The sequence below is a fragment of the Glycine soja genome, chromosome 18, assembly GCF_004193775.1.
Source record: "Glycine soja cultivar W05 chromosome 18, ASM419377v2, whole genome shotgun sequence".
Classification (NCBI taxonomy): Eukaryota; Viridiplantae; Streptophyta; class Magnoliopsida; order Fabales; family Fabaceae; genus Glycine; species Glycine soja.
This window is the reverse complement of record NC_041019.1, coordinates 5,696,818-5,714,889: the sequence shown is the minus strand read 5'-3', so window position 1 is coordinate 5,714,889 and position 18,072 is coordinate 5,696,818. Positions and strand designations below refer to the sequence as shown.

General features: G+C 33.4%; 2 protein-coding genes across 2 annotated transcripts; one reads left to right on the top strand and one right to left on the bottom strand.

Moving 5' to 3' along the window:
• Positions 1–346: 346 nt before the first annotated feature.
• LOC114396493 (U-box domain-containing protein 44-like) lies at positions 347–8,038 on the bottom strand. The gene is made up of 5 exons (XM_028358504.1): positions 7,550–8,038; positions 5,350–6,147; positions 3,710–4,016; positions 2,792–3,256; positions 347–1,758 (listed from the first exon to the last, which is right to left on the bottom strand). Exons 1-5 carry the CDS (start codon positions 7,985–7,987, stop codon positions 644–646), a joined length of 3,123 nt encoding a protein of 1,040 aa, XP_028214305.1. The 5' UTR covers positions 7,988–8,038; the 3' UTR covers positions 347–643.
• Positions 8,039–12,346: 4,308 nt separating this feature from the next.
• LOC114395326 (jacalin-related lectin 3-like) lies at positions 12,347–16,504 on the top strand. Its single transcript, XM_028357072.1, has 6 exons — positions 12,347–12,568; positions 12,708–12,911; positions 13,311–13,763; positions 14,524–14,751; positions 14,856–15,218; positions 16,055–16,504. The coding sequence occupies exons 1-6, from the start codon at positions 12,566–12,568 to the stop codon at positions 16,349–16,351; spliced, it is 1,548 nt and encodes a 515-aa protein (XP_028212873.1). The 5' UTR covers positions 12,347–12,565; the 3' UTR covers positions 16,352–16,504.
• Positions 16,505–18,072: the final 1,568 nt, after the last annotated feature.

Below are 18,072 nucleotides of genomic sequence, written 5' to 3'. Positions count from 1 at the left end.
CTAAGAATTAAACCTCTAACAACATATTAAAGAATTTGATTATATGATTATCTACCAGCTGTGTTGAAGTTTGTTGGTAAATGAAAACAATAGTACTTACTAAAGTTTTGATATGATAATATAATTCACGAAATTATATATTATAGTAGATAGACAATAAGATACTAACCTACAAAGAATTATAAAGGCTTATTCTTATCGAGGAAAATGTTTCAATTTAATTTTTCATTCCATGATAATTACCAACTACAAACATTGATCTTAACTGGTATGTAAGAAAATCAATTCTAGCCATTTAGCTGCTAAATTATCAATCATTGAATCACAATATTATAAAAGTCATATGTTAAGGTTAAGATTTCTCTGTATCGGTTTGCAATATTTATTCAACACTATCTAACCAACTTAGTTGCTAAGTACATAGAGTACCACATATTTATCCTGATCTAAAGTGATCACAAACAAGCACATATTTGTTAAAATGCTTCCGCCCTACGGCAACTCTTCCAAAATGAATGTTTACAATAATGACATTACATGGTTGATGTGTACAATTAATCTTGCCCTTTAACTCTTTCTGACTTCTATACAAACAATAGGGAAAGATTGTTGTTTGATTATACAATATTTGAACAACTTTTTGCTATCTTCTAGCTCGAGTTTGACTTGATGTCTTTCCACTAACTCCTGATAACTGCTTTAGGAGGGTTAAAGCATCTTGAGCATGTTTCCTTGTGTTGGTATTCCCATGCTTAAAGGATTCAACCAAAGCTCGCACAAGAGAATGATTGAGTGCATACCGATCGCTGACATTGTCTACTCTCAATATCTTTTCTATCATCCAAATTGTCTTCTCTTGAAGCTCCTCAGATCTAACTTCTGTAAAGAGAGTGATAAGAGAATCAATTGCACCCAGATGCTCAAGCTCATCCACAACTCTTTTGAAACTGCAAGACGTGTAATCTAGTACTAGAGTAGATAGTGCATCCACTGCAGCAAGCTGAACATCAGTGTCATTGTCATGGAGGATGTCAACAAGGGGTTTGATACAGTTGCTCTTAAGCAGGCACAGCTGACTATCTTCGTCACACAGGCAGTTGTGAATGGGGCACATGGAAGGTTGACTAGAGGCTTTCCCACACATGAGCACGAGGAAAGAGCAGAACCCACTGGAAGATGGTGGTTTAGAGTCCCTAGCAGTAACTGACCTTCCAAATTCTGATAGGTGTTTCAATCCAATGGCAGCGAGTTGTTTCACCTTTGCTTTTGAAGTATAATCCAGCTGCTCACAGAAAATACCCATAAGGCGATTTTCTCTAACTATATTAAGAGTTTGTTGATCAAGGTTCCTTGTGAAGTGAAGCAAGAGACCTATAAGACCTTCCTGCATGCCTGATGCAGTATAAGAAGACCTTGCATTGGAAATGCGCCGCTGGTTCTTAAGAGTAACAGCAGTCCATTCCACAAAATCACCTCCTAAAAGTGTCTGTATTTCACCTTCTGAGAGGGAAAAATTTGCAAGTATCTGTGCTGCATCTGATCTCTCATCACTTGTAGATTGGTTATTTAACAGCTTTTCTTTGAGTACCGTAAGTTTGTTTGACAGTCTCAACTCATTTGCAATATATTGACTAAACCATTCAGATATTAGTCTTGTTAGCTTGAAAGCAAACACTCTATGTTCAACTTCTGGATGTTCAAGAAATGGTATGACCGATCCAAAGCCACCCTTGGACGTGATATGACTGGCTACTAACTCTGAATAAGATAAACAAATGTAAAACATCACGCGTCGTTATTCAGTGTGAAGATGGAAAATGGATCCTTCTATTGGACATAGCTACTGTAATACAATTGATTTTCCATCACAAAAGCAGGATGGCCATCACATAGTCTCACCTAAAACTATTTTGCTTAAGATTAAAGGCCAGAAAAAAATGTGACTAAAAAATTATTAAATCATCATCTAGAAAAAGAAAAGAGGGGGAAAAAGAATAATAATTTCAAGAAACTAGAACTCTGGAATATTACTTCAGATATTTGCATTTGTCAAAAGTTGAAACTATTACTTTAGGTATAACGCAATTTGAGTTACTTGAAACCTTTCAACCATAAAGATCTAATAATTACTATAATTATTGAGTTTTGACATCAACAAATCAAAAGGAATAAAATGTACCTAATAACCTAAATATATTAGAACAAAGCCACATCACACACACACTCAGGACTATAACATAAACTTCTGGTTTGCTGAAATTATGAAACTGTGACTTGATAATTTTCTTGTAAATGTCAAATTTTTCTGACACAAAGAGCTAATGATTACTACATTTAATCTGATATTAACAAATCAAAAACCAAAATAGATATCAAAGGGAAGCCAAATATATTCAAACAAAACCACTTGAAAACACACCAAAAAGTAAATGCATTGCTTCAAAAGAAGTAACTGGTTTCTTTCCAATGATATAATCTGTGAATGCTAACATCTAAGAAAGTGGCACAAAACAGCCTGTATATTCATTGATTGTAGAGCCGTAAAAAATAAAATTTTAGAGCAAATACCAAATGGTGCAGTTCTCATTTAATTACAATGCAACATCATCCACCTCTTTTGTATATCTGAATTTTAATGAAGAAACTGAAACCTAATACCAAATTAAACAACTCAAATTGAGGTTGTGAAGTCAACTTGACATAGAATACAAAAAAGAGTTAAATGAATTCGTGAAGAAATGCCTTAGATCACAATCACCCTATTAACGTAATGCTACTTAATGGAAATTACCTGATGCCTGAGGAGATGATGTAATACCACAAAGAATGCGAAGAACTATCACTTGACACTGAGAGGGCAAACTGTTTAAAAGCCCCAAAAGTCTTAAAACAACAATTTCTGACTGCATTGGGTTTCCTTTCTTGTCAGCAGATGCTAATTCCCAATGCCCTGGCTTAGATACAATATTCGCAATTGTTGAAGCAGCTAATGACTTCAGCTCATATGATGGATCCTTCTCATCAAATAAAACTTCTATAAGAGATGGAAGGACTGAAGATTCAATAAGGATGGTTGCATTGCCATCCAACCCTGACAAGTTATACAATGCTTGAAGGCTTGGTCCGCTTCCTTCTTGATTAGACAAAAGTTCGACAAATACTCTGGCACCTTGCCTTGCAATTTGTTCTTTACAGCTATTTGTCAAGGTCATCCTTCCCACCAGAGAAGCCATCTCTATCTTTACACCAACAGAGCCTGCTCCAGAATTCAGACAAATTACAATTTGATGTATTTAATCTTAAAGGCTTACCAAAAACCACGTTCAAACATCACCAACATATTTTGAGGCCCTAAATTTTTGCTTTGCATTGAGTTTCTAATAAAACAACAATTTTATTTTTGGTTCTTAACACTTATTTTTAGTCCCCGATAAATTAACAAATTTCGTGTTTGTCTCCTGATAAATTTTTTCCATTTATTATTAGACAGGACTAAAACAAAATTCGCTAATTTATTAAGGAACAAATACAAAATTCGCTAATTTATCAGGGACTAAAACAAAAAATCAAGGACCAAAAACAAAAGTATTGTTTTAATAGGGACTCAACACAAAGTAGAAATTTATTAAAAAACAAACACAAAAATCGGATATTTATTAGGGATCAAAAACATATTTAAGCTTATATTTTTAACATAAATGCTACATACCATCATGTAACCGTGAAATCAATGGTCCAAATCTTCCAGCTGCTGCCAAACATTGAACATTATCCTCTACCCTCTCCATCTGCCTTAAGACTTCCTCAGCTAAATTGGACAAGGATGGATACTCCATATTTCCTGCTATACTTGAGAGAAGAACTAATGCACCTTTTTCTGATGCAATTCTTACGCAACAATCTTCATCATTGCAGAACTCTAGTAATAACTTGATAGCATGTTCTCTCTCTTTCTCAGAGTTCCCAATAAGACTATGTATGGCCAATCTAGTAGTGCCCCGTTCAAGCATTATTTTCTAGCAGTAAGTTAAAAATTGCATCAGGAACAGTAGTAGTACATGAGCCAGAGTATGTAGCAAAAAGGCATATGTGCCAGAAACCAATGAAAAATCATATATCCCAAAAGGCAAGGGTTGACATCAACGTCGATGTAAATAATTCCTTACACCTTGTTTTGTTTTTGGATAATTTGATTTTGTCGTTGATAATGCAAAATCAGTACAGTTTTCCACTAGAAAAAGAAAAAGGTGAAAATATGAAATTTGGCAAGAGAATTTGAAGAATATTTGAAACTAAAATCAGAAGAACAGCTATCTGTTAATGTTTTCTTCTCACTTTCTAATGCAGTCATCCAGCAAAGTAGTTAGATTTAATTTAGGCTTAATTGTACTTTTAGTCCCTTTCTTTAAGACTTGTGCAATTTTGGTCTCTTAATTTGTTTTGAGTCCATTAAGACTATTATTAAAATTTAGCAGATTTGATACTGTTGTCAATTTTCTTCTACCTAAATCCCTCAAATTTTCATTTTTTTACACAAAAATATTCACAAATTAAAACAATTAAATTATTTTAAACTTTCTTTTGCTCAAAACTTGTCAATCAAAATATAAAATTTCATCCAAAAAGAATTCCTCAAATTTTTCTCTCTTCAAACCCTAATCTTATATTCTATAAAATCCTTCAAATTTATCAAATTTTCACTAAATTTGACTTCTAAAACTTTTAATGTCATTTCATATCTCAAATCTGTTGAATAGCCCCAAATATTTGAGTGTAAAATAATAATTTGAGAGTTTAAGATAGAAAAAAAATGACTACAGAACCATATCGTTTAATTTTAAAAATAGAAAACTTAATTAGCTCAAAAAATCAAAAGACAAAATTGCATTCAGTCCAAACTGAAGGATCAAATGAATAATTAAGCCTTTAATTTAATATGCATGCTTGCACTTGAAAATAACATGTAGATGCCTAGATGGTTTACGAGAGTTCTAGACAATGAGTGTTTTACATAACTTGAAATGAAGTATGAGAATCTAAGGGAAAATATTCTTCCAAATTTAACAAATTTGTTTGTTTCAACACAAAGCATATTATAAAGCAATCAGAGTCTCTAGTAAAGAAGGAAAAAAAACTGCAGCAAGCAATTTTTTTTGTATGCTTTGAACAAACCCATCAATTCACAGTTTTCCTATACCAAGTTAATTCTCTTGCCATACCTTGACATGACACTTTGACTGTTTGATATATTGGTTGGTGAGACTTGCATAATCTTGTTTTGTTCATTTGTTGAGAGAATTAAAGATGCAAAAACTCGAAAATAAGCATAGAAAGATAAACAAAACTGACCCTGCTTTCTTCATCCTCTGCCAAGCTAAGTAAAGTCATTAGAGCTTTGCTTCTCAAATGCGATCCAATAGTTTTGGAGTTATTACTGAGCACAGTCACTATCAGCTGCACAACACCAGCATTCCTGATTATGTATCTTCTAGTGGGGTGCTCTTCAGAAACCTTAAAAACATGATCCAGAGCACGCTCAACATGATCAACAGACAAGGGATCCTCACTCAGATACTGCACTGCAGATTTGATTTGATACTCAACAACCCTTCCAACCCACTCTTCAATTGCTCCAGCCAACCCAATATTAGGCTTCAGCTCCAAGGACTTAAGAACCCTGCCAGTGACCGGACAAGTGGGGTCACGGCCATCCTGGATGCACCGTTCAAACCAGTACTCAATTGCAGTCCTCTCATAGGCCTGAGAGGACTCCAGAACAACCACAGGGTCCCTCATGACTTCCTTGGTCAAGGGGCAGAGGAAACTCTTAAATGCAAAAACAGGAGCAGCAGCATCTTCAACAATTTCAAAGTCCCAATTAGGGCTCACAGGGACAGGCTCCACAGACCAGTTACTAAGAATCCTCTCCAAGGACATCAATACCCTTCTCTCAGGCACAGAATGGGATCTAAAAGGATCACCTTTGAAGAGCTTCACTTGGTTACAAAACTCAGCACGATCACCAGGCTCAAACCCCAAAGCACGAGCCAAATCCATGACAATACCACTCTGAACTGCTTTGCTGCTCTCTCTCCCTTCCCCTTCCTTTTCCAGCGTGCACCAAACCCTCTCTTCGTTCTCTGAGACCTATCATCAAACACCTTAGCCACTAAAACACGGTAGAAACCAGAATAATAGACTACATTAATCCTTAAAATTCAAAGCACAAGTTAAGCTTAATCCTTCACTGAAATTACCGTCCATCTGCTACTTTAATGTTTATGTTTTTAATTTTAAAATTAAAACGACTATCATTTAACAATATTAGGATAAATTAACATCAAAACTTAGATACAAACCAAAATTAAAGTTTCAGATAATATATGTAACAAAAATTTACATTAGAGGCATTTTGTAGATGAAACATTTTTTTAGGAGTTAGGAGTCCAAGGTATCCCCAAGGACCAGACACTAATCCTTGAGGTACAGACATCCATTTAAAGAATTGACTTATGGGTCCTATCCAAACTAATGTTCTTCCATAATCTCGGATGACGGATCTAAAGATTGAACCTCAAATAATATGTTAAAGGGACATGATTATCTATCAAATATATGTTGATTCTGAAATGAAAATTTGATGTACTATTTTTAATAGCGTCAATCAATCATAGCAAATATGATTTTTAATTGTTTGATAGAGTAACAGCTTTTACGTTGGTAATACATGTATATTAGACTTTAATTTTAGTTTAGAAAATAAAATCACTTAGGGCCTGTTATTCAGATTTTGATTGTATAAACTGATTTCTAAACCAGTTTTACGTTACTCATCAATTGAAAACAAGTGCTTTAAAAAGTGAAAAACAGAAATAGGTACGAGATGTTCCAAAATTCCATTTTTTTAAAAGTTTACTGCAGCTGGTAGCTGCTACTGCATAAGAGCACAACAACGACAAGCTCTCAGTGAAAAACTCTTGAATGGTGCAAACAAATTTTGCGCGGGATGATTTGTGCGTGATTGAATTATTGTTAACAAAATTAATCTTAAATGAAATTGATTTTGATTTATGTTTGGATTTTTTGATGAAAAATCAAGTTAAAAATCGGTATAAAATTTTAGATCTAATATAAAAATTACTCAAAAATGTTTTAGGTCAGAATCAATGGACTCATGATCAATTTTTAACTCTTCTCTGATCTAAAACATGTGAAAATTTGCCAAAAACAAATTCGCAAGGAAGTGGGAACAGACTCTGCCGAAAGAATTTTCAAATCAAACAATTTTTTTAACTTTAGAAAACTTAAAAACTCTTAGAAAAAAGAAAACAAAAGGCCATTAAATATTGCATCTTTTTTTATTTATGTTATATTGCCTTATAATTTTAACGACTAAAATAATCATTCTGCAATTTGAAGAATTAAATTAAACGCTTCTTTATTCACAGGTATTGGCCTGAGTTTCCTTTGGTAAAAAAAAAAAAAAATATGTTCCATTCATTTGGATTAAAAAAAAAAAAAAACAGAAACATAGAGAAAGAGAAGTTACTTTGAACTGTGCGAGCTTCATGTCCCTAGCGAGGTCGGACACCTTCTTGCGGAGGTCGTCGTCATCGCCGGCGGCGGGGAGGGCGGAAGCAAGGAGTGCGAGCCAGCCGGCGATGGCGACGGCGCGTTCTTGGAGGGCGGAAGAGAGGATTTTGCAGGTGACAAGGACGAGTATCTTGCTTCCGTTGTTGTAGACGGAGACGGTCTCGGCGGCCTTGGAGAGCTCGGCGGAGAGTCCCTTGAGGGCGGTGTGGACGGGCGGGGAGTGCGGGAGCGGGAGAAGGAGGAGGTGGGAGAGGCGGTGGGCGAAGGCGGCGAAGCGGCGGGGCGTGTCGAAGGGGCGGCGGTCCGGCGGGGAAGTGGAGATGTCGGAGAGGGAGAGGGAGATGCGGATGGAGTGGAGGGTGGGCGGCGGGGGCGGGGAATACTGGATGGACATTGTGTCATGGTTGTGTTAGAATGGAAGGGAGAGGTATACATTACAGAATATGAGCAAGAAGCCAGACTTGGACTAAATTACTACTTTTCTAGAGTTGACTTTTCTAAATTATAGTATTTTGGTTTTCAAGAGTGTAATTATTTGCTGCAACATTAATTGGTGCCTTTGGTTAGAAGGAAAATCAGTAAGGGATTAAATTTTGTTTCACTCTTCAATATCAGATAAAAGAAAATGTAACATTATTCATGTTTTTATTTTTTTATTTTTTCTCTAACCAAACATTAGAAGTGTGTGAAAGTATTAAAATTTAAATACCCTTGAAATATTAACTTGTTTGTCCCTAGAATATTTTCGTTAAAGCCAACACTCCTATGATAGATGATAGTAAACACAAGTGACAATATGATTCAAATGTGATAATATATATATATATGCGCGCGTGAGAAAATTCAATCATAGACCAAAATGATAATGACTAACCCATCTCTTATTACTTATGTATATATACCTTCAGCTGTTAAGTGCATGCCAAATTTGTCGTGTGTAATTCATTTTTGTGCATGGTCAACTTCTCCACAGGTAAATAATGTGTGAAGTAGGCATGATTGTTAATTTTAACAAAAGTCTTTAATGATAAGATTAAAGTGACAAATAAATTATACTTTTAAAAATATTTTTAAATTTTAATACTTTCATGGGTCTAGGTGATAGTGAATTACACTTCTAAAAACCAAAAGGACTATTTATCCAAATTATATTTGTCTATTATATTCTTTTTATTAACATTGTATTTGGTTGTATGGAAATAAGATGAAGGGAGTGGAAATAATGTGTTATTTGGTATCATAGTAATAGAGTGGGATTCATTACTCCTATTCCCTCTATTTTCACATGTTTTTACTTTTTACTTATCTTTTTTTTTTTCTCTTCTATTTCTCTTCAACAAAACATCTATAATCTTTACTATATTTTCACCTATTTTTATTCACATTTTTTTAATTTCAATCCACTCTATTTTTTGTTTCTTTCTATCAAACACACTTTAATTTTTTTTAGGTTGTTTTACTTATTAAACTTGAATGTAGTTGTTCATTAATTAGAATTAGTACTTTATGTGTGAAAAGAAAATAGACTATGCAGTGCAAAACAATTTTATATTGGATTTAATCACAAATTATTATAATAAAATTGTTAATTTTTATAATAATTATCTTAAAATTGACATTAATAATAATTTCTGATGAGTTGATGATGTAAAAGTTTTTAAACGTACAATACTAAAATTTGAATGAAAGGGCAATATAAGAAATAAAACTTCAATGGTGATCCAACAATAATGTAAAAAGAATATACTTAAAAAAATATTTATTATTTTTTTCCTGTTACAATGGATAAATTTATATGAAAGGTTATAATATAAGAAACAAAATAAGCAAAAATCTGACTTTATATCTTGACAATAAAGGTATTTGTGGTTTCTATTAGTTCAAATTTAGGATAAAACTAAATCTAAATTGATCAATTGATTTAAATTTAACTTTTTTTTTATCAATTTAAACTGAACCAATATAATTAAGATAACTTAGTTTAGTTGGGATCAACCATCAAGACTCAAGAGGATGTGGTCTCTAATACCACCTTACGAGACTTCCATTTCTTTCTTTTAAACAAAATTGTGAATTTCAAAGGAATGGTTGTGACTAGATCATTCTCCAGGCTGTTGCTACGCATATGCAGCGAGACAAAAGTGTCCTATTTCAAGTGAACACGTTTCTAGTGTTTTTCCAAACTTTTGGGATTAGTAAAACTGAAACCAACTAAATATGGCAAAGTGTTTTATGGCCACTTGCAAAATGCAAATTTGAAGATGTCTAGGCAACGTGCATTGTGTTGGTTGCATTAGTTTTCTAAGCTGGCCTTAAAAGGTACAATTTATTTTATTTTTAGAAGGCAATCAAGTAGCCTCCCAAGAAAATATGAAAATAGAAATAGAACTGCGTGTTGAGCAATTCATTTAATCTTTCCTCCTTGCTTTTCCAATAAAAAAGTAGTTTTCTTTAAAGTGGCATCAATGCAAGATTTCAAAGAATTCAACCCTTTGGATCATAACGGCGTTTCAATAATTAGCAACTTGACACTCAATTAAAAGAAATACAAACAACAATTATGAATTATAATAGCTTCCATGCGTTTGCAATGACATATCAATTTGTTAGACTGTGTTTGGATATGCGTTAAACTCACATTGAACAACAAAATTACACATTCTAAAACAAAAACGCCAAAGCAATTATGTTGTAGTTTTGGCTTAAACGTTGGTTTGTTTTGGATTTAACTGTTTTCCAAACACACTTTTAGACGAAACATTATTGAGGGCAGTGATCCGAAATGAAAACCATTGGATAATTGCAATTGCACTAGTAAGCACATGATTAAAATCTTGCTTTAAGAGGATTCTCATTAGACAAAATCAGTATTTGAATCCAGGAAAGGCTACCACATCTAAGGAATCAAAATTTAGATTTCTTATATTTTCTTATCCTTTTCTTCTAACCACAACTTGGGACCACATCTACATCAGTTCTTTTTACCTGACTGAAATTCGTAGTTCTTTTTGTTAGCTCTTGGAGTGGTGGCATGGTTAAAGAACCACTACTGAAAGGGAAAAAGAAATCCTTTTGAAAAAAATATTGGGGCTACTAAGTAGGAACTGAATTTATTAAAATAAAATAAAATTGAAGACTAATTGAACATTTGAATGCAGAATTCTGCATAAGATTTGCAGTATTTTACCTGAATCTTACTTGGACTGCTTCCAGATACAGAAAAATGAAAATTAAGGTTCTATTTGGTTTCTTTCTCACTTTAAATTGATTTCTAAAACAATTTCACACTACTAAATAATCAATTTCTCATCTAGAATCTATCAAGTTCTGAGAATTGTTTCTAAAACAAGTATTTTAAAAACCACACATTAGAAAATGCTTTCTTTATTTATTTTTTTTTGTTCTGTTTTCATCTTATTAATTCAACTTCTCTTTGGACTATATCTTGAACCATCTCCACTGGTGGTTATTTAAACAACCTTGTTAAATTGCATTTTAAAAACTAATAACTACTAAAAATTGAAATTCTTATCCTAGTTGCTATTGCTACAATCAATCTGGTGTTAACTCCTTGACAGTGCCTGGGGGGTTGACAAACAGCCTTTGATACCTTTACAAATTCAAGCACTTTTTTTTTTTTTTGTATGAATCACATATATCCTTTATTGGAGGCAAGTCTGTTTAAGTCGAGTAGAACATAATAAAAAATTTTCTCCGAATATTTTATACAAATATTCAAGATTAAAACTTTTTTTTAAGAAAAGGAGGGTCAAAGTCCTTATTGAGGATTGCCTCCGGGGGAGGATAATGTGATCTAGACCAAAAAGGTCCTTATACTAAGGTTAAACGAGATTGGAACTCAAAATTACTTATTTAGCAGAAATACCATGCTAGTAGATCTACACGCTGGTGGTTTCAACTTGCAAATTCAAGCACTTAAGCATCTGGAAATAATTCTCCCTAGTAATATTTGCATAATGCTAAATATCAATTTTAAATAGTATATGGATTAACGACAACCACTTTAGCACCATTCAAGCCATGAAAAGGTACACAATCATGCGGTTTTATCAGTGGCTTGATAATTCCATTGACCATCGATATCAAAAAGTTATAAATTAGATGTCTTTGGCCAACAAGTTTCAACGTCTATTCAGTATACCCCATGAACTTGATTACTTTCCAGTTTCCAACTATTAGGTTTGTCTTACAGGTTAGCAAATAGCACAAAGATTTCGTTTATATTTTCTGAACCCTGAGTATTTTATTCAGTATACCCCTTGATTAATTTCCAACATTTAAGTTTGTCTTAATGTTTAACAAATAGAAGGGAGTTTGTACAAGGGAGTTTGTCTTCTTTTTTTTCTTCTAAAAAAGTTAATTAGTTTTTTATCAACTTGACCACCGTGAATTTCAAGACAAAGCGTACTAGATTCTTGAACGACAAAGCATGAAGAGAGCAGAATATGCAATGCAATTGTCATTGGAAATTAGGTAGGCAGAGTAAACATTCCATCATAGATGGACCACACCTGTATTCCTATAAATATTATTCCTAATATGAAATTTAATGTAACATAGAAAGTTCCATCAATTTCACATATAGAATTTTGTTGTGAAAATGGAGAATAATATTGTGGGAAAACACTGTTATGTGAATGTGACTGTCACAAACTAATGAAATGAAACTGTCTATGTGTAAAAACATGAGACTTGATTTCTATGGGGAACCTGATTCCCTTGCCTTTCAACTCTCCCCCTCCATGGTGGATTCCAATTAGCTGCTTCTACATAGTCACCTGTCAAGCACAAATACACCTTTTTGTTTCCATAAACTTCTCTCATGCATTTCCCTAAACATACCCTTTTGGTGCAATAAATTCCTGGTAACTCGTAAGCCTCTCCCTACACTTGCACTTCAGGTTTCTCCTTCCAACTTCCATAATTTGTCTCTTCACACAAGCACAAGAAGATGGTACTTCATGCTTAAAGAAGTTTTTGTTACTTATGAATGAAGTCATTTTTTTTTTGGTTGCAAAGTATGTGTTCAACTACTTTTTTTTTTTTGCCTTACAATACTAACACCTTAGAATTAAATGGTGTTTTGAGTGCAGAGTTTTGAGGAGAAACCTGTATCAGTTGGACCATGGGGTGGGAATGGAGGATACCATTGGGATGATGGTGTATATTCAACGGTTAGGCAATTGGTGATAGTTCATGGGGAAGGAATTGACTCCATCCAGATTGAATATGACAAGCAAGGGAGTTCTATCTGGTCATTGAAGTATGGTGGAAGTGGAGGGTATAAAATTGACAAGGTAAATTTTCCATGCCCTTAGCTGTTCTTGTTGAAAGAATAAGAATGCTAATTGATTCCTAGAAATGTGACATAGATATGACACAACATGGAGATGCGTATACAACAAATTCCACGCTTATAATACAAAGTATAAAATTAACATAAGACAATCTTAAATGAAAAAGAAAGAATTTAGGGTCTTTTGGTCCCTATAGTTGCAAAACATGGTTAAGACTTGAGAGTATTCAAAGTGTTCAAAGTGTCTGTACTTTGTAGTCCGTAGAGTGTCCAACATAGATACATATCTAACATGTTACAACACATTTGTGTTTACAATCATGAAATATCTGTGCTTCTTTGGTTGCTACTCATCAAACTCGTGCATTATATTGATAAAATATTTATGATTGTGCTGCAGATCAAGCTTGATTACCCAGATGAGTTCCTAACATCAATTGAGGGATACTATGGTAGCTTAAGTCAATGGGGACCAATCTTCATTCGGTCACTAAGTTTTGAGAGTAACAAGAAACTCTATGGACCATTTGGAGTTGAACAAGGGACATATTTTTCGTTGCCAATGACTGGTGGCAAGATTGTTGGGTTCCATGGCAGGTATGGTTGGCACCTCGATGCCATTGGAGTCAATCTGAAGTCATCTCAGCAACCAAAGCCTTCCAAAGCTTTGTCTTATTCACAGAACAACATGACTAACGCCACTGACAATGGTCGTTATTCTGTAATACAAGGAAGTGTTGGCCAAGGCTATGATATTGTTCTTGCTTTAAAACAGAAAGATGATTTTGGAAAATCTCCAACTGTCAAGATTTCTAGCTTCAAAGAACCAAACAATATTGAACCAAAAGAAAAGGTAATAAAGATAAAGTGAGCCTTCATGAATATTCTTTCTTTAAAGTGTTACTTAATTTTCTTCTCAATTTTAGCTATGTTTGGATATCTAATTGTGAGTAAAATGGAATGGAATGAAGACAAATGTTAGCAGCATACCCACTAATACACTCTCTATTATTAGTTGAAATTTATTGAAAATCACAAAATCTTGTGAGACTCAATTCTCATTTGATAAGTCTCATTCATGATCTTATGGTCTTCAATAAATTTCAACCAATAGAAGAGAGCATGTTACTAGCACTCCTCATGAGAATAGATGTAATAGAGCGAGTGGTATGGAACAAAGTTTCATAGTACTCTCCAATCAAAATTAGGGCTCTACCTTGGCATTATATATGTGTTGACTTTTAATACAAACCTTGATTACACATATTATCAAGATGAAACTCTAATTCTAATCGGAGACAACACCAAAAATATTAAAGAACAGCTTCTGAATTCCTTTAATTGTTTGGGATTTTTATGATAGAACAGAGAAAAACAGAATGATTCCATGAATCCAGCACATACATTCCCAGTTGGAGGGTGAGAAAAGAGGAGTATTAGATGGAATGTGATGAAATGCATTTCATCAGGTTTTGCTTCATTTCATTCTATTTTAAAACTTTCAAACAATGAAAGCTAGTATCATTCTATTCCATTCAATTTTACACCTTCCATTGGTCCAAACATAGCTGGCATTTGCATCAAATGAAACTGAGAATCTCTATTTGCTTCAGATAGTTTTCGTGGAGAAGGCACCATCAATGGTTGAAGGTGTAGTGACATATGGACCTTGGGGTGGCACTGGTGGATATGTGTTTGATGATGGACCATACACAGGAGTTAGGCAAATTGACTTGTCCCGCAATGTTGGAATTGTATGGATTAGAGCTTTGTATGATCTGGATGGGGAGCCTGTATGGGGATACAAACATGGTGGGGCAGGAGGATTTAAACATGAAAAGGTGAACTTTTGAGTTAACAAGCCTTTGTAGTCTACTTTTACCTAATAAACTAGACAATGGGATTTATTTTTTATTTTTACCATTTTTTGTGCATCATGTTGCAGATAATCTTTGATTTTCCATATGAAGTTCTCACACATATATCTGGCTACTATGGATCTCTGATGTACATGGGGCCAGCTGTTATAAGGTCACTTACTTTCCACACCACCAAAAGGTCCTATGGACCATTTGGAGATGAATATGGAACTTATTTCACAACAAAGCTGAGAGAAGGGAAGGTTGTTGGTATTCATGGTAGAAGCGGCTTATTTCTAGATTCTCTCGGTGTGCATGCAATAGAAGGAAAAGTAATTGTGCCAGTGGCAACATCTCCTTCCATGGAAATCATCTCAAGAGAACCAAGTATTTCGGAAATAGACAATCCTCAATGGCTAGTTGTTGCCAAACCAGCCCCAGTTGAACAGGTATTTGAATCAGTTTGTATTTTAAGTTAAACTATTCATTTAGTCTTGTCCCCAGTTTTAGTCTCTATACGAAAAAACTATTAAGTCTATTTTAGTCCCTAGATAATTTTTTTGTGGTGGATTATCACCACCAAAAAAATTTCTCTAATATTAATGGCAGAGACCAAAAGTTAACTTTTATGCATGTGTTGAGACTAAAACTTACAATTTTCTCGTATAGGAACTAAGACAGAATGAAAACGACTAAAGAAACCAAGTGAATATTTTAACCTATATTTTACTCTTTGATTCATCACCTTTTAGCATTATGTTGAAGAGGATATTCTATTCACTTTTGCTCCCTATTTCACATCAAAGGCTTCACGTTGTGTGATTAAAGAACCAGCTCCATGTGGACCAGGTCCATGGGGTGGGGATGGAGGTAGACCCTGGGATGATGGAGTCTTTTCAGGGATTAAGCAGATTTATTTGACAAAAGCACCTGAAGGCATTTGCTCGATTCAAATTGAGTACGATAGATATAAGCAATCTGTATGGTCTGTAAAGCATGGTGGTAATGGAGGAAATACCATGCATCGGGTATGAATATGAATTGGTTCTCCTTCCCACCCCCCACCCCAAAGTTTTTTTACTAAGTCATGTTTATTATGATTCCTAATTGATTGACAATATAAATATTTTTACACTAAGAGTGCATAGATATTCAACTCATGTTTTAACCACATCCCTTTGGTTTCATACTTAACATTCATTTTCTTGGATCATGCATGATTGCTAACACAAAAATGCTCTAGACTATGCATTCTGAGTCTTACTCATGCTTATTGTGATTTTAGATAAAACTGGAGTACCCAAATGAGGTTCTCACTTGCATATCTGGCTATTATGGTTCAGTCACTGCTGATGAACAACCTATAATCATAAAGTCACTCACATTCCATACTAGTCGAGGACAGTATGGTCCATTTGGTGATGAAGTAGGGAAATACTTCACTTCAACCACAACAGAGGGCAAGGTGGTCGGTTTGCATGGGAGGAGTAGCATGTATTTGGATGCCATTGGGGTCCATATGCAACATTGGCTAGGAGGAATTCAGAAAACTTCAAAGTTATCCTTTTTCAAGCTATTTTGATTTGTGAAGAACAATAATGAATGTGCAGAGTGCTGAGATGATATAGCATGATTACTTGTATACTATCTAAATAATGTTTGGTGAATGTTCTAACCAACTGTAAGATTTGTTACACAATGTGAATAATGTTGGTGTTAATTTCTTTCACCTCAAGGTTTGGTTTCATTTAATATATTTTCAATGCAAATACTAAGGTAGCTGATTAAGAAATTAAAAGTAAAAAACTTTTAGTAACAAATGTTATTATATGTATCTCACGGCGATTTTCAATACATAGCAATGTGGTTTTCATTAAAAAAATGTATTGTTAATTTCTTAATCAGTATCAGTTCAATCTCACTGTCTTACAAGCAGTTATATAAAGGAAACTAACAACAATGTTTCGTAATTTGTTTACTCTTGCCCTTTTAAAAAGGAAAACTAAGAATTTTCAATCTTTAAAATACTATAAAAGTAGAAAAGTTAAACTTAACCTCTCCATACCAACACTTCGCTAGCTATGGTAAAAGAGAAAATGATCTATTACTATAGAATGTGTCTATATTAACTTATACTGATATATGAGTGATAAAAAGTTGCATTATTTAATAGAAGGTAAACTTGTCTTGAAGTTCACAGTTGGACAGCGTTCACAAAAATATATAAATGATGCTCAAAATTTTGCTAGAGAAGTTAGTTTCTGCCTTTACCTATTAAATGTGAATTATTTCATTTTTAACTTATCTATAACTAATTTATTTGAAACCAAGCATGCTTAATTAATAACATTATACATTTCATTGACATCGACTCTTTAAGTATATCAGTAGTTAGTCTCTGTTCGATTCTTTTCAACGTAACGTTGAAAAAGTAAGTCTCCTTCCACTTCTGGTGAACGCTTATTAAAATGGTGTTGACATGTTGCATTGAGTCAATCATATATATGCATCACTTCACGTTCAAGTGAAAGAGCTTTAGTCTAAACTTAAAGTGTAACTAGACACAGATTCGCGTGATGTGCGGTTTTAAAATAATTAAAGAAATTTATATAAATTATTTGTTTGATAAATTAAATTTAAAAATATAATTGTATATGATATTTTATATCATTTTCTGTAAAAGGAGATAAAAAAATTAGGTATAAATTAAGATATTTTTATTTATCAATATATTTATAAGGAATATTTTAAAATTGGAGATTGACCACTCAACTAAAGTTGATTAACGTGAAGATGAAAATAAACATTATGTATAAATTTTTTAAAAACAATGTAAGAATAAAGTGAAATTGACATAATAAAGTAACCAAAGAAATATATTTAATGAAAGAAAAATAGTCAACCATAATGGTTAAAAATATAAAAATGATGTGAATAAAACACCGAAAATTATTCATTTAAATAGATTTTTTGTATTTATTTTCTTTTGCTGGTGACCTATTGTTGAATTTTGTTTTTTTTGGTATACTCATTTTTAAACTTTGAAGTAAGATTGACTCTTCACGAAAGGATGTCAGAATAGTTTCCTTTCTCCTTAATAAACTTTCTAAGATTAAATAAACTTCATTTGATGATGAAGATACATTTTTTAACTTATTGGATGCTTGTAGTTTTGAGCTTTTATTTATGACAGATTTTTTTTCACATTTTTCTTTAATGGACTTTCTTTTGATAATGATAATGAAGATACATCTTTTGACTTCTTGGATAGTTGTAACTTTGAACTTTGATGTGTGACAATTT

Coding starts and splice junctions, on each gene's coding strand:
- LOC114396493 (XM_028358504.1), bottom strand. CDS start 7,987: ATGTCCATCCAGTATTCCCCGCCCCCGCCGCCCACCCTCCACTCCATC. Junction 6,148..7,549: donor TGAAGCTCGCACAGTTCAAA/GTAACTTCTCTT, acceptor GTTTGATGATAG/GTCTCAGAGAACGAAGAGAG. Junction 3,257..3,709: donor GATTTCACGGTTACATGATG/GTATGTAGCATT, acceptor ATTCTGGAGCAG/GCTCTGTTGGTGTAAAGATA.
- LOC114395326 (XM_028357072.1), top strand. Junction 14,752..14,855: donor GAGGATTTAAACATGAAAAG/GTGAACTTTTGA, acceptor ATCATGTTGCAG/ATAATCTTTGATTTTCCATA. Junction 15,219..16,054: donor AACCAGCCCCAGTTGAACAG/GTATTTGAATCA, acceptor TTGTGATTTTAG/ATAAAACTGGAGTACCCAAA.